This window comes from Mauremys mutica, chromosome 5 (genome assembly GCF_020497125.1).
Source record: "Mauremys mutica isolate MM-2020 ecotype Southern chromosome 5, ASM2049712v1, whole genome shotgun sequence".
NCBI lineage: Eukaryota > Metazoa > Chordata > Testudines > Geoemydidae > Mauremys > Mauremys mutica.
The window spans coordinates 60241126-60258635 of record NC_059076.1 but is presented as its reverse complement, the minus strand read 5'-3'; the positions used below and the strand labels follow the sequence as shown (position 1 = coordinate 60258635).

The 17510-nt window shown below is 39.1% G+C and overlaps 1 protein-coding gene across 2 annotated transcripts in view; it reads right to left on the bottom strand.

The window, feature by feature from the left end:
* ARHGAP10 (Rho GTPase activating protein 10) overlaps nucleotides 1–17510 on the bottom strand; it is a 225150-nt gene that overhangs the window by 119777 nt on the left and 87863 nt on the right. For both annotated transcript variants that reach the window (XM_045019538.1, XM_045019537.1), the window contains exons 4-6: nucleotides 11360–11431; nucleotides 3483–3584; nucleotides 1668–1778 (exon numbers count right to left, since the gene is read on the bottom strand). In XM_045019538.1, coding sequence (XP_044875473.1) covers nucleotides 1668–1778; nucleotides 3483–3584; nucleotides 11360–11431 — 285 coding nt within the window. The remainder of the gene's footprint in view (nucleotides 1–1667; nucleotides 1779–3482; nucleotides 3585–11359; nucleotides 11432–17510) is intronic.

Here is a 17510-nt window from a genome sequence, read left to right as displayed (position 1 = left end):
AAGAAAAGAATAGGCAACTCCCAAAGCAAAGCGAGGGGGGAAAACCCACTGAAAAACAGGCTCTGTATTATGGAGAAATGGTGCCACAGACTGATAATGTAATAATACTTTGAAGCCACATTTAAGTAAACTATTTTCAAAATAGTGGTTCACTACCCTTGCAAAAATGCAAGGCTCAGAAAATATCTATGTGGCAAAGGAGGAGATGGGAATAAGCAACTGGTACCAGGTACACAACTAACCATCTCAATTCATTCCCTCAGTGAAAATTAAAAAAGGAATATAATTTGCAGATATTCAGATACAAATCAAGCAATAATTTCCTCCCGCATACAACTTACCCAGTCTGCAGAGGGAAAGGTTGTTGCGAAAAGCAGATGAAAGAATCAGTTCACCAGGGTATGGACATGAAATTTGAAAACGTAATTTGGAGAGGTACTAGTTTTAATTGGGCTTTCAGGAAGATAAATGGCTTTTGTTGTGGAATCGCTAGATACCACAATACTAAGCTCGTAGATTCATTTATTTTAATTTGTTTTAGCAGGACTTAAGGGACGCATGCAAAAACACCTAAGGCCTTGTCTACAAACAAGCTGTGCCACCACTTCAAATATGTTTGTATAGGCAGAGCAGTACAAACCCCCTACTATATGGACATAGTTTATATCAGACTGCTTATACCAGTATAGCTTATTCATGTATAGAAAGGAGAACTTTTAACCAGTATAACTGTCGACACATGGCTTTATACTGGTGTGACTGTCTGCTTAAAAAAAAAAAAATCACACCCCTAACCCAAAAAGTTATACTGCTACAAAATCTAGGTGTAGATAAGACCTAAGGGATTTAGGAGCAGAAGTCAGTAAGACTTATTATCTTAAGTCCCTATGCAGTGCTGAAAAACACCATACACCATCTCAATAACTATCATAGTAAGAGTGGTTCTGAATGTTTCATAAATACATCTGAAACCAGAGGATACTGGCATAGCTTAAGCTTTTGTTACAAACCTAATTCCTCTCTGTGAAGGTTTAGAGACATTTTAAAGCAAGCCCCCCCGCAGGAACTTTGAGTAAGTCTTGTCAGCATTGTTATGGTTTAGCTTGAAACCAAGTGAAGCTCATTGGTTTTACACACTTTAAACCCTGGACACGTTTGGTAGTTTTAGACTAATTTTGCTTTGAGATTTTGGACCAGATTCAGCCTATTAGTGAGTGGGCTCAACTATAAATTAAGTAAATAGGAGTTGAACCTGCAAACCCCATCCTGGAAATATGCTCTTTGGATTATTCACGTTACATTTCAGAGGCTATTAATTCAATTTAAAAAAAAAACTGTTTGCCCAAAGACCCTGTGAACAAAAGCTGCCAAGTTTTACACACCTCTGCCCTTAACACCCTAAGCCAGGGTCTTCTGTAGAACATCTCCAGGGCTTGTCTGTACTCAAAAACTTGCATCAGTTTGTGTCTCTCTCTATATATTGGGAGTTTGCATAGATGTAATATGGTAGTTTTTAATTCTACTTAGTTACCCAGTTACTTAGTTTTTAAAAAAAGCAGAAATCAGCACTGATCCTCTTTGTTTTTCACTCTGTTACACTCCATCTCTCCCCCTTGTCAAAGCCATCAGGTGTTGCTTTCTTATGTAATAAATTCTATAGCACTTACGGGTTCCACACACTCAAATTTCTTCCGTTCCTGTATCTCCTGCAGCTTGCACACATATTCAAGTGACAGCTCATAAAAGTGTTTTCTATTTTGCTCCACTTGGTAATCTGCCTACAGACAGAACAGAGCTGTTTTAGGTTTCACAGACATTATGCAGATAGCTTCAGAACGACATGTATACAAAGCTGAAGATAGTAAGTGATAAGACTCTCCAGACAAAGGACTAGCCCCAACAGTACACATCCTTCATTACTGTAGTTTACTTTGGATATATTAACAGCAGTGCCTTTTACCATTTGCTTGGTTGTGTTTTGTTTCAGAAGGTGGAGTGTTTTTGGAAACTCACATGACATTTCATTTTAATTGCAATGCAGATCACAAACATGTCAGTGCAAACATCCACTGATTATTTAATATCACAGAAGAGGGCCCTGCACAGACACAGAGAGGATAAGAAGACTCATACCTAAGAGATGCGAACTGCTTCCATTCAACCCTGGGTGGAAGTGTTAACGCTGAAGGTTCTCTGTCATTGTCTGTATTGCTCCCTACCCCCCAAAAAAGTGCTGTTGCTCTGAAAACTCTGGAAGGTTTCATTTCCTCCTTTCCTGCCCATCCTGAACATGTATGACTTGTGATGGCAAGCAAGATGATAATCTGTATCCTATCTTACTTGCTGACTTGTCAAGGGTTTCTTTGATGCATTATACAGACATCCATACTGTGTACCCTAGCAATAAAAGACAATTTAAAAGAAGCCCACCCTTTATTCTGGGTATTAAACAAACCATATAGCCTACAAAATATTGGAAATTTGATAAATGTAGCCTTAGTTCTGCACTGACAATCAGACTACTCACCTGTTCAAAGTTAAGCACATAGAGACTTGCAAAATCAGGGCCTAACTTTCTGAGTAACACAACATGCAGAGATAATATGCTGATGAAATGCAAGTATGTGCTGGGTGCTCAAATTACTAGGTAACTGGCCGATTGTGAAAATGATTTATATGAAGGAGGCTGATGGGAACATTTTGTTCAGAAAAAAAAACCTTACATTTGGGGGACTTTTAAGTGCTACTAAATATATGTAAAGCATGTAGAAGCAAAAGAGAAAATTAAGAATTCTGGGAAATTTTACTAATGTAAGGTAATCCTTCTGTCTACAGATGCTGGAACAAACTTCCTTTGCTCATTTTCTCATACCTTACTTACTGGTCCTTGAGAAACAGAAACTGGCAAAATCTATCATGGACCACTGAGGGGACAGAAGGAATGCAAACAAAAACAGAGGTTTGTAAGTCTTGACTTTGAGCTATAAAGACATCAACAATCTTTCCTCCTTTTGCATAGCATCGCTGGATAATGAGGTTCTCCAAGTTTTAAAAAAATATCAGCATGCAAGCTGTTGCATTTAGCATTCCATTCCATTATATCAATTGTCTAGCTGTCAACCCAATCTACATATTACAGTGTAACCATATATGCAGTGAAACCTTACTATAAATGCAGGTGTGTCCAAACTACGTTGATGCTTTACTACTCCTTCAACTGTCTATAAAAGTAACAAAGTTCAGTAGTGTTGTGTATATGTACTAAAAATATTTACACTTAATCCAAAAGACATCAAACAATGGCAATGTTCATATGGTATTGATTTTCTTGAAGAAAACCAAATACCCTTGGTTGACAGCAATTTTGCTTCAACAGCCTATGTGCTCTTTTTGTACTGTCATTAATATATTTAAGTACTCAAGGCAAAAAGGAAAGACCTTAATTTTCAGCAACTTTGCTGAAGAAATAGTAGCAGCAGTACCTCTAGTAGCTGTGGCTCTTTCTTCCTAGCTGATAAATTTAAATGCTTCTCTAAAAAGCTGTAGTTTTTCTCTGTCTCTTTATCAAACTTCTTCTTTTCCTCCTGCAAGTAAAAAGCAATACATTGAATATCATTCACTTAAATATGAAAATACAAGAACAATGTGTCTGTTCGCTTGTTAAAGCTGTAGGCGAGAGGTGTAGCAGAGCAGCAGTAAGGGAATAAAAAACAAAATGCCACGTGCCCCACAGTAAATGAGAACAAGCAACACTTAAAACTATTTTTTTAATCCTGTCTGAAGGCCTAAACTGAATCAAAGACCAGTTGCACTGTAATGACAGAGACTCTGTCATACTAACAAATGCTTGAGCTTTTCCAGTGTTAAAAAAAAAAAAAAAAAATCTACAAATATATTTAGTGTTGCCAATTCTTGAGATTTTATTGTGTATCTCATGAACCTTAGTGTTTTTTTGTTTTGTTTTAAAAGACCTTGCTCTTGGCTTCATGATTACATGAGAATCTCATCTTTAATTTTTAAAAAAGATGCATGTTTCTAACCCTCACGGTGGCAGAAAAAAGCTTGAAAATATGACCCTAGCTTACCCTAAAGATTCAGAAACCAAAAAATAAAATTAATTAAATTCATTATTTTTTTTTAAAAATCTTATTATTTTAAAAGCCATCTATTTGTTTGGCTTGATTCACGATTTTTGATCACTGGGTTTGGAAATACTGAGTGTTACTAGGGTATAGAGAGTTGTAAAAGGCTAACTGCAAAATTTATGACAATCTTGAACTAAAGCCTGGATCTCTGTGCTGAATTCCTCCATCACACTGTGGGGCATTCAAGAAAGTTGTGGACTTCTTTCCACCTTAAAGTTACTAGTGTTATATCAGTAATGGCTTGTCTACTGGAACATTTATTTGTTAGAGTATTAGTGTAGGGTAATTTGGGGTTGTCTGTACATCTTTTATTCTGTATGTACCCTCAGCAGGGGCGGCTCCAGGCCCCAGTGCAGCAAACACGTGCCTGGGGCAGCAAGCCCCGGGGGGCAGCCTGCCGATCACTGTGAGGCGGCAGTCAGGAAGCCTTCAGCGGCGTTTCTGCGGAAGACCCGCCGGTCCTGCGGTTTTGGCAGAGGGTACGATGAACACGCAGGACCATCAGATCACCCGCAGAACCGACGCCAAATCCGCGTGACCGGCGAACCTCCCGCAGAAACGCCGCGGAAGGCTGCCTGACGGCCGTGCTTGGGACAGCAAAAAACAGAGCCACGCCTGATCCTCAGCCATACACATGCACATGTGCACGAAGCAACACAAGAACAAAGCATTGTATTCTTAAAACTTTGTGGTCAGGATCTGACCAATAGTCTTACTAGTTATTGTAATAATTGTTTACAAGGTTTCATGGAATTCTGTTACATCAGAGACTTCTGTCCCAGAATGGTGCACTTTTAGTTATATTCTGCAAACACAAAACCCAGAACTACAGATTGATTAGTGGGAGTCTTTAGGACAGAAATGTATCTTTAGGTCAAAATTACTATACGCTATGTTTAAAGCATAGACATACTCTGAAAAATGACTCTAAAATGCTATCATGAGGGTCCATATTTTATTTTCTCTCAATGGTTTCCCAACCAAATCCGCTCAGATTACAAGGAAGAGTTTTTTCCCCTCCTAGCTACTGAACTAAAGTTAAGCTGTGCAACTGAAACTTATTTAACAATCTTGTTATGCATGTGCCAGAACAGAATCCATTTGACTCTCTAACAGCATTACAGAGTCAATGCATCCAATATGAGTAAAAGCACTAAATTGCTTAATTTAGACAAAGTAAGCAAATAGGACCCCATATGTATACCCAAAGGAGATCAGTTGAGTCTCAAGAGGAAAAGCACCTTTAGACTACGGACTATACACACACACCCATCCCTTCTCCCTTTCATCTCTAATCTCATTAAACATGTTGTCTACAATCGCTACTGGAATTCCTCTCCTCCAGCTTCATCCTAGACCCTCTCCAATCCAGCTTCTGCCCTTGTATTCCACTGAAACCACCAAGTTTGTAATGACCTCTTCTTGGCAAAGCTCAGAACCAAGAGTCAATTCTCATCCTCCTAGACCTATCAGACACCTTCAACACAGTGGACCATGCTCTTCTTTCTGAAATCATGTCTTCTCTTCACACCTGTAATTCTGTCCTGTCCCGGTCCTCCTACCTCTCTCATCATTCTTTCAGCATGTCCTTCGGAGAAGCCTCCTCATTCCCCCACTTCAACTTTCTGTGGGGGTTCCACCAAGCTCTCTGTCCTTGGTCCTCTTCTCTTCTTCATTTACACCTGATCTCTGGGAAATGTCATCCGCAAACACAAATTCAACAACCATCTCTACGCTGATGACTCACAGACTTCTTTCTCTACCCCAGGCCTGTCTCCTCCAGTCCAAATTAAAATCTCAGTCTGTCTCTCTGACATCTCCTCATGGATATCTAACCACCAACTGAAGTTAAACCTGGCTAAAACAGCTTCTAATCCCCCCAACCCCTCTCTCCCACCAAAGCCCTGCCAGCATTGTGAATACCACCACGATCCTGCCTTTTGCTCTGGCCTGAAACCTAAGCATCTCTTTTGACTCAGACCTGTCACATCTAGGGTATGTCTAAACCTTGCTGCTTCTTTCTGAAAAACTTCTCTAAGGCTAGGTCTACACTTGGGGGGGGTGTAAGGTGTTAACCTAAGATACGCAACTTCAGCTATGCGAATAGCGTAGCTGAAGTCGGCGTATTTTAGGTCGATTTACCTGGCCATGAGGATGGCGGCGAGTCAACCACTGCCGCTCCCCCATCGACTCCGCTTCTGCCTCTCGCCGCGGTGGAGTTCTGGGGTCAATGGCAGAGCGATTGGGGATCGATTTTATCACGTCTACACTAGATGCGATAAATCGATCCCCGACAGATCAATCACTACCTGGGTACTGTAGACATACCCTAAGATGCGGACTATCCTATCAGTTAGAACTCTGGTCCAAGCTCTCATCAGCTCCTGTCTATATTACTACACATCCTTCTCTCTTGCCTTGGCAAACACAATCTTGTCTTGCTCATATCCATAAGCTACTTGTCTTCTCTTTCATGGCCTTTCAGGGTCTATCCCCTCTCCATCTCTCATTTGCTACTGAAGAATTGACTCTTGCCTTCCATCAGCCCGTGATACCAGCCTCCGTAGCCCACTTCTTAAATTTTCTAACAATCTCATTTGTGCTTTCTCCTATACTGCCCCTCATGCTTGGGAGGAGCTCCCCTTAAAAACCTGCAAAATACACAGAAAAAGATAAAAATACTTGTATAAAGTGTATTTGAAAGTCTCTTCATAAAATCGTAGTCCACTTGTTCACAAAAAAAGCAGTCAGGTAATTCAATCTATGCCCCTTTGCACTTAACAGAACTACTTCCTACAGTTCCCACTAAAGTCTCGTCTCATTAGCTGATTCATATTTCCTGGGGGCAAGGGGGAAAGCGCAGGACTAAGAGGCATCCATTGACATTTTAAAATTATGCACTAACTTGAGGAATCTGCAAATTCAATATTAAACAACCCCTGATGTCCTTGATGCCACTGGTCATGCACACCATTTCATTTTCTATTAAATCGACTGACTTTTTGGAATGTTTAAGGCAGTGCAATATCCTGACTACCTTCAATGGCTGTATAGGTCTTTTTCCTAATACACAACCTAATCCAAAGCCTACTTAAGTATTTCCATTTACCTCCATGGGCTGTGGCTCAGGTATATACAGCCTACATTTCTTTTTCCTGAATCTCAGAAATGGGTGCAACCAGGAGCAATTTAACTACTAGATTTGTGTGCACAAATGCCACTTACACATGCAAATAAAAATTTTGCAGCATCCAAAATACTGCATTTACAAAAGTGACAGCCCAAGTATTAATTATTTCAGATTTGTTGGAAATATGACTTTATAGGTCTAATGTAGCAGAAACAATTTCACAACAATCCTTCCCTTTAACCATTTCTATTTTTCTTGATTCAGTTAATTACAGAGTAAAGTCAATACTAGGGCTACTGGCAATCAGATCAATTTTTGTGCTGTCTTGTTATAGGAGTAGTAACAATTAAAATTTAATAAAAATATAATATAATATTGGCATCAAATTCTAAGAATGATGACCGGTTCTTTGCCACAAGATGCTAATTAAATTCAAATTTCCTACCACCCTATATTATTCTGAAAACACATATGTATCTATTACAGGGTTCTCAAACTGTGGGTCGTGACCCCGAAGTGGGTTGTGACCCCATTTTAATTTTAATGGGGTCACCAATCCTGGTGTTGGCCCTGGGCCCCAGCAAATCTGAAGCCCAAGCCCCACTGCCTGGGGCTGAAGCCCAAGTCCTACCGCCCAAGGCTAAGATTACATGCCCCTGCCCAAGGTAGAAGCCCTTGGCTTCAGCTTTGCCTTGCCCCACTCCCAGGGTTCACGCAGCAGGGCTCAGGCGGGGTCAGTCCTCTGCCCCACTCCTGGGGTCGTGTAGTAATTTTTGTTGTCAGAAGAGGGTCACGGTGCTATGAAGTTTGAAAACTGCTCATCTGTTATATCAAAAGACACATTGGTTATGATCTACTCACTGAAGTACTCACTAAATTTTCTCTTACACTCTTTCTGCTTTGTTCTTAATGACACCAAATAATATTCCCTTCCCTGAGCTGCATGACTTCGAGGAAACCTTCGTCTTATTTGAACAGGAACCCTTTTAATTTGTTTAGGACCTGCCCACAAGCAAGGTTTTACAAAATGTAATGTTAATAAAACACTTAGGTTAGACTTAAAATATGGGTTTCCTATCTCATGGGGATCCTTTAAGCATACTATTATTCTAGACATTGTCCCTTTAATTAAACTCATCTAAAATTAAAGATGATGATGTAGTGTTTGGGTCAATCAGACCCTTTACCAGAGTCAAGCCTAAACATGTAATTAAATTCTAGAGAGAGGAAGAAGCCAAAACCAAACAGAAAAATTACTGAACTGAAATAATATAATAAATAGTTGCAGCCTCATTATAGACTATATGAGATTAGCACATGGGAGGCGGAGGGGGAACAGGAAGAGGATAAAGATGTCATTGTGTTTACATATTACATTCCCTTGAGTGCTTAAGTATTTGTGCTTTGCCCAAAAAAAAAAAAAAGATACTTCCTTCCCCATGTGCAAAATCCCCGTGTATTCTGTTTACATTCAGGTTGGTGGTTTTTTGCTTGTGGTTGTTTTTTTTCCCAGCTGTGATGCTTCTTTCCAATGGGTCAATTCGATGAGGGCTCAGAATTGGACCTAATCTATCCAATCCAGACTTATTTATCCATAGGAGTAAAACTGTTTAATATTAAGCAGCAGTAATTTAAGGTGAACTAAACATTCTATGTTTGTTTTTTGTAGTGAGCATGTGTATTTTTCCAACAGCAAATATCCATACTGTTCTATATTCAGACGTAATAGTTCTAACTGTATTACACTTGGAGATGTTGATACTATGCAATGTGATCTTTCCAATACCATAGCTAACATTTCAGCACTTCCATTATACTGGATTTTTTTTTTTTAATTCCTGAAAGGTATTCTTCAAATCTCTGTAAAACCATTTTTAAAAAAAATATGTTCTATTTAAGCTTAAAATTTAGCACTATTCAGTTCTTAATATAGAAGATGTTTTGTCCTAAATACATTTAAAATTCTACAGCTAGAGGCCAAATCCTGAAGTTCCTACAGTTTTTATTTTGTCCTTACACGGGTAAAACTGTTTAAAGTCAATTTGAGGTTTGCCTAAATAAGGACTGCAAAAAAATGGAGTTAGAGCTTAAAACTTGGCCCAAGGTCATCTATATGTTGCTATTATGCTTGTGGAGAAATTACCCTTTTGATAATGTTAGGAGACCCAGGTTTCAATTCCCTTGAAGAAAGCCTTTGTGTGTTTATAGATACAGTACATATATTTATCATGACCCTGAATTTATACAAAGCTTTTCATTAAAAAAAAATCCTGAAGCATTTTTCAAATCTTGTGTACTGAAGGCGTATGTACTGGGGTCCTTTTGGCCACCGTTGAAGTGCAGCCACTTCCAGGATGGAACATGTTAGCTGTTTAACAGTCCACAGTAGTACTGTAGAGCTTGAGACAGGAAGTGAGGAATGATGTATCCAAATGAAATTGTATTGAGAAATTCAGGGGGGTAGAATGCAGTTACACAGTTGACAGGACAGGAGGGTTAAACACGGGTGAAAAGTGCCATCAGATTTTTAATTATCATAAATGATCACGAGCTCTCATCTAAAAGACAGCAACACCCTTTACCATCACAAATAGCATGCTGGGGTATTGGTTCAATACTGACCTTTGGCGGTCGGGAGCTAACTATGGCACCACTAACTTGTTTTTTTTTCCACCTTAAAAGAGGCCCAATTACTGAGACAACTTTTAAAATATGCTAGACAAAAACCCTGCTTAGCTCTGACAAAACTCTCATGGACCCCAGAAGATTAAGTGAAGGCAGAACAGATGTTCTGTTTTAACTGTTTACGATCCAGGATAGAACATTTTCCCCTCATGTACTGTGAAGAGGTATTCTTGTTCTGAGTTTAAAGTGGATCAGGAAGCAACATTTAGAGACTCAATAAAAGAGAAAGGGCTCTTCACTCTGGTGCTGCACAGAGTGGAATTTTACCTTCCTGATGGAAAAACTCAGCAACCAAAGTTCAGGCAGGAGGAAATGGACCTGTTGTATTACAGAAGCACTAACTTTTGACTGGAGAGATTTTGGCTAAGGAGGGCGCTGTTTTTTGGGGTTTTTTTAAACAGACAATTTGGCTTTCTTGCAAGTTCTTGCATTTTGCTGCAATTGCTGTAGAAGAAAAAGTGTAAAAAGTGTTTTCTGTATTAGAAACTATTTTGAAAATTCACCATGCCTGTGTTCCTGGTAAGGGAGATTTAAGCATTTTAACCCTTAATTGAAATTTCACTATAATTTTTTAGATACCACTTCCAAGGGTCAAGCTCTGACATCTGCAGACTGATTACACAATTTATTAGGGTGAGTTTTGGAAATGTACACAGTGGAAGACAGTGTTAAGGAGTTTTTCTTAGGGCTTTTTCGTTAGTTTAAAAACTGTCTTTAGGAGGAAAAGCTACAAGGAGGTAAACAATGTATCTATTATTTCCATCTGTAAAGAATGTCTTTAAAGAATGGTTTAATATAAGGAGTTCAGGCTTCATTATTGAAGATAAATATGATACAGACAGGAGAGACAGACATCCTTAATCACAAAGGGCCAGGAATTCTTTGGAACAGGCCGAGACAAGCCAAACTCTAAACTACCCACCCTCCCAATCCACTACCCTAAACAATTTGGAATAATTATATTTTTAATAAAAAGTTATCAATTCTAATTTCAACAATGGGAAATATAAAATGAAAAGGTATGAGGATGAATTCTTGAGGTTGTTAACACGTAGCAAGCTTTTAAATATGCAAGTAAGCGACGTACAGCAGAAGATTATGGTCATCCATTAGCAACATGAGAATGCTCTTTGTGGCATTTATTTTATCCAAGACAGAAAAGTCAAAGGAGGGAGGAGAGGGAAGGAGAGAAAAGGACACATTCCTCCCCTCTCGGGGCATATTTCCCATTTTTTTCTGAACCAAGTTCCCAAAGAAAAAAAAATTGGCACATAAAATAATATAAATACCAGCATTTCTCTGTACTCTGCCAAATGGGAGTCATGAGGATACTTTGACCAAATAGAGAAATTAAACTCATCTCTTTAAAAAAGGACAAACAAATAAAATAGAGACAAACCTTTACAGCTCCTAGCTGCTCCTTCCTAAATTTTTCCAAAGGTTTGATCAGAGTTTCGGTAACACTCAGTGCCTAGAGAAAGAAAAACAACAACGTATATAGCGTGTTATCCACAGAGGAGGAAGGCAAGTCATTTATTTTACCCTCTCAACTGCAAATAATACAAAAAAATTAAAACTCTGGAGTATCTTTTTCAAAAGCACTTAAAGAAGTTAGGAGCCTAAGCCCCATTTTCAAAACCCATATGGCTCCTAAATCACTTAAGAGCTTTTGAAAAAATTATTCCTCAGCTCATCTTGAAGCAAACGTTAAAATATTTCCAAAGTTGAGCATCATGAACTGTACAAATATTCTGATGCAAATACAATAGTGAAGGTTTGGCTGAGGTTTCCTCCAGTCTTTCTGAACAAGGCAACGGCCTTTTAACAATTGAGCTTTGTCCCATTCATTAACAAAACCTTTCATTGCATTTTTTCCTTATAAATTCCAACAATTTAATTTTACTCGGGGGCGTTAGATCACGTTATTGCAACAAATGGAGAACTGAACAGCAAATGCACTGTTCATATACAATTAGTAGTCCTGCCTGCCAATTAAGTCTTGCAATATATTTCTCATATACTGTACTAAGATTAATTGTACACAAAAAACACCCTACATTAAAATAAAATTATTTAGGTTGCAAAGTCATATTCTCAAAACTTAGGAAATGACAGATTTACAGTTGCCTTCATTTCACACCCTGCATGTTCATCCTGCGCACTGAAAAACAGCAGTTTTTGCACAGGAACATCAGGCCCCAAACTCTGTCATCTCCCCCAAAAGTTGGAGAAGCTCCTGCTCTACATTGTGCCCCCAGAGTGGTGGGCATGGCTGAAGTCAAGTGCTGGGAATGGGGAGGTTAAAGGGAGAGGGAGCCTGGCTCAGTCCACATCGCCACACACACTACAGATACTCCAGTGACTACCAGCTGTTTCCAATGCAGCAGTAGTCATGTGGACCTCACTCTTAGAAAATTAATGTCTTTAGTATTTTGACAGGCTAACATTTTTATGAGAAATGAAAGCAGAGTAAGGAAATGGCAATTTTAACACTTTATAATTGGGTGAACTCTAAAATCAGTATCATGGGTCAAGCAAAAGGCAAGTCTCTAGCCTCAGGGCTCTCTCCCTGCTGAATATTAAAGGCCTGCTGTTTACAATGGAGGTGCGAGAGCTTCTCATAAAAGGCCTACAAGACTTTTATAATGGAAAATGTTACACAACCTAAATATAAGGGTTGCTACGAGCTCTCTCTAGGATACCAAAGTGAGGGAGCAAGACACTAGCTCTCCCGCCTCCCTCCCCCCGCCCCCCCGCCGGAACAGAGCTCAAGTAGGCTGAGAGGCTGGAGGCAGAGCTATAACCTGGAGATGGGGTAGGCAACCTATGGCACGTGTGCCGAAGGCGGCACACGAGCTGATTTTCAATGGCACTCACACTGCCGGGGTCCTGGCCACCAGTCCGGGGGGGGCTCTGCATTTTAATTTAATATTAAATTAAGCTTCTTAAACATTTTTAAAACGTATTTACTTTACATATAACAATAATTTAGTTATATAATATAGACTTATAGAAAGAGACCTAAAAACGTTAAAATGTATTACTGGCACTCAAAACCTTAAATTAGAGTGAATAAATGAAGACTTGGCACACCACTTCTGAAAGGTTGCCGACCCCTGATCTGGAGCAACCCAGCACCAGACTTGGGGACCTGAGTTGCCCAGTCACCCCCTGAAGCTCAGTGCTTGCCAGGAAGACAATGCACCATGATGAAGGGAAACCAACTGTGTAGGGAGGATTGTGAGGTAGCTAAGGAACTCTCATAGGTTCAAATAAACTTCAAATGAGCATCTAAACACTATTCACCAACAGTAAGATCGTAAAATATAAGATTATTAAACAATAAAAGTCAAAACTGAGGTGCAGCAACTTGTTGCAGCAAAGGAGAATTATAAATTAGCAAAACTTATTAGGAACTTCAAACAAACAGGTGAGTAAACAGTTAACATGACATGTTCAACAGTTCAGTTAAAACAGCACTGAGCCAAGCCCAGCATTTGTTGGAATAAGGGTTTTACATTGTAAAAGAAAGGACACAATTAAGTACTGTAAAATTTACCCAGGTTGATCGGGGTATGGAAGGTAAAGTACTTGTAAAGGAAATTGATCTCTGACGACTTTCTTCTATATTTTTTAAAATAGCTTTTCCCTTGTCCTTCATGATATGAAGACTTTCCTTATCCTCTACATGGCAAGAAGAATTTTACCCTAATTTAACTGCATATATCAATCATAATCTACTCCTAATAAGAGAAGACAAGAAGGCTTGAAAAATTCACATCCCCAAGCACTGAGTTAAGCTAACCTAACCCCCTATGTAAGGACATCTAGGTTGACTGAAAAATTCCTCTGTGGACCTAGCTGATCAGGGAGGTGGATTACCTACATTGATGAAAAAACTCCTTCCATCGATGTAGGAAGCATCCACACGTGCCATTAGTACTCTGCATTAGATTGGAAGAATTTGCTCTTCAGTGACCTCTTCTGGTGTGGTTAATATGCAGCAATGGCTGACTCTGGAGGAAGCATGGTCTTGTCCTCCCACCATCTATGAGTGGCAGGCCGTAGAAAAAAAAAGAAAACTAGAGATGTTCCTTGGAGAGTTACCCAGAGAATTTTTTTTAAAATGAAACCAGACAAAGAAAAGAAAGCTGGAGACAAATATATATTTAAAAAAAAATCACACCATTTATGCTGTTGCACAGTGTAAGAGTTATCTGACATTCACATCCAACCCAAAATTCTGATGATACAACTTAGAAAGGTGTTTTTGAAACATGCTGAGACAGAGTCTAAGTTACTCAATCACACAGAACTGAAGGTTAATTTGCAAAAAGAGGACATGGTTACACTGCTGCCCTGCTTCCACCCTACCTCCCACCCCTCACCCCCACCCCAAAAAAAGTATATGGTCAATGGGTGTCATAGTTTAAATAAAATAAGTCCCAACAAAGATAAATCTATAAAGGAAGGATCTGCACTATCAAAAAAACAAGAGAAATGTAGAGCAGGGAGGAATACTCAGTATATTCCTATAGGGGAGGATACTGCTCACCTACAAAAAGGCTATTTAGCTGCAATTGCAGTTCTCTAACAGTACAAACTGTACAAGAGTCATATTCTCAGGTCAACACTTCCAGTGTAAAGGCAATTGGTAAATCCTATAGATTTAGAGGTTAGAGGAAAGCTATATTCCTCCTAAAGTTTCTTTTGCTTCACATGCTAGTTTGCTGAATGACATTTCCTGGGGAAACCATATCTGGCTGAACACTTTCATTTTATATCTTGGCCAATTCATCTCCGATGTTATAAGACAATATGGCTAAATTCTTGGACAGTTTGCTTGCAAGGTATTAATCTTACCCTTGCTGCATAAGTCTAATTTAACTGTCTTAGAGTTATAAGAACATAGTCTGAGTTGAATATGCCCAATCCCTCCCCTATGTACCACAAGTGTGATAGACTCTCTCTTTAATTAGCCATCCTTCAGCTGTGATACTTTTACATTGAAACTGGAGCACCAGTGCTTGCTCAACACTGCCATTTAAAACCTGTACTTTGCCATGTCCCCTTGCAAAAACCTTTGACTAATGCTCTCTACTCCAGAGACATCCCTAGAGCTCTTTAGTTTGGAGTTTCCGCTATGGGAGTTTCCACCTGCCACACACTGGGAATATGAACCAAGAGTGGTTTTATTAAAACTGGGTTCTTTAGCCTAGAGGACATTTAACAAGCAGTTCCCTGCACTTCCATACTCTGATGTTTTAAGTTTGTTTAAGAAATCTACAAGTAAGACATACAAGAGAAAGGAGACCAGACATCCCTTCCTGGCTCACATGAACATTTGACAATAAGCAGACAGTATAAATTATTGGATTATATCAAAGTGAAACATAAACATAAACCAGTCCTGATATATAATTTCATTCCTTCTATCAGAGATCACAGCCTACCTGTAATAAGTTAACCAATCTCATAATGTAATTTTAAAAGTTCACGAAACTACCAAAGTGGTTTGATAAGGGGAACTGTTTCTAAATCAGCCCTACATGGAATTGCATGCTTTGGTCCAATCACGCTTCCACTGGCTAAAATGGAAGCAGGATCACGTTTTGCACATTTAACATTCTTGGCATAGAGAAGAAACGCCGGCAGCCGGTTCTTGGGTCCTCATTTCAGTCTCATTTTATTTTCCAGGTCAGTGGAAGCTTATGATCTGGTCCAAAAGACACTCACTGATGTCTCCAACGACCTATATGCTGCTCTGTGTTCCACTCTGAAAGAACACTTTGCATCCATTTTATTGGAAAAGGGACTGCGGGCCTCACAAAGTTAGTAAGCTAATCTAATGAGCAGAGAGGACAAAAACGCAACAATATTTCATGAAGTCCTTCTTATATAAAAAGGAAAGACAAGTGAAGGAGGATGGTGATTTTCAATGGAAGAGTATTAAGGTGGCCATGGTCAGTTTTTTGGAAGCTTTAACTTTTTAAGAAGTATCTTCTACAAAACTTATGAACAGAAATATTTTCAGTAACACAGCAACAGGAATCAGGGAAGACAGGGACTCAGAAAGAGTCTAAGATACTATTACCTTTTCAAGCAAAAATATTCAATGTTTCCAGGTGAGAAGGGGAAGAGGGTTGGAGGAAAAATATCCCTTCCAAAAATCAGTTTCCAAATGGAAAACATAGGAATCCTCTGAAGTTTGCCCTTTCAGTCAGCAACTAGTTTTTCCTTGTTCTCAAAAAGCTTATATACTTGAGTCAGACGGTATTAAGAAACTCATTTCTCCTGTTTATTATAAAATTAATTAGGGGATGAAAAGGCTTCACTGAAAAGCAAGGAATCCAAGTGCCAGTGCCAGCTGCAATGTTTATGATCCAACATTTCATTCTCATCAGTTTACTCCTCTTCCACACAGAACTTAATAAAAACACCACTAACTACCAGCAAAACCAGCTAATACCAATTTTTAATTTTACATGAAAAACAGAACCAGTCAGCTAAAGGTTAGGACTGAAATTCTTTAGTAAATTCAAGCATCTCATCTCAGGCTAGGTACCCAAAGGAGCCTGATTTCAGAAAGTGTTGGACTCTTTAAGGTGTCTCAACATGGACAACCACAAAGTCACTGTTCACTTTCTGAACATCTTGGTCTATGCGTCAGCAGAGATCAGATTCTCAGGAAAGCTAAGGGAGTGGGGGTGGTGCATGGGGCAGAAGAGTAAGGTGTTTAAGGTTTGTGCATTTCTATATTATATATACACAAATATACACACACACAATTGTACATATGCATATATATACTTTACACAAAAAACTATGTTAAAACAACTTTAAAGTTGCAAAGTCAAGCACTCAGAAGTTGAGATAATGCCAGAATTGTGCATTATTTCAGCCCCCTTGTTTGTATGCATTATGATATAGTTTACATTTACATTTACAATTACATCATCAAATACCATTCTACATCCCTCTTCTCCCTCCCCCCTACCCCCACCCCCACCCCCCCGGACCCATTTCACAGGATGGATGGTCCTCACTTAACAAGCAGGTATTAAATATTTTGTTTTCTCCTCATTGATCAGTGTGTGCCTCCTGCCTTATTCACTGCGAACTATTCAAACCCTGCTCTGAAGACATAATTATTAAATTTTGTCAGAGGCTTTCCTATGGGGTTCATTGCTATAGCATCAGAGTGTAAAACATATTTATTTTTACAACACCCCTGTGCAATGAGGAGGTATTACCTCCATTTTCTACAGTGGCGGCTGGGACAGAGACACATTAAGGTCAGAAGTATCCACTAATTTTGGGTACCCAATTTCAGACAACTAGGACCTGATTTTTCAGAGTACATAGCATTATAAAACAGCTCCCATTGACTTCTGCAAATCAAACCCCAGAAAATGAGGTATGTACAGTTAACTATCTGTGAAAAGCTTGGTTTAAGTGACTTCCTCAACCATGAGTCCCTCCTCTTTGTTCCTGCAATCCCCTGCCTCATTCACAACTCGTCTTCCAACTACTGCAACAAATGAGTTCTA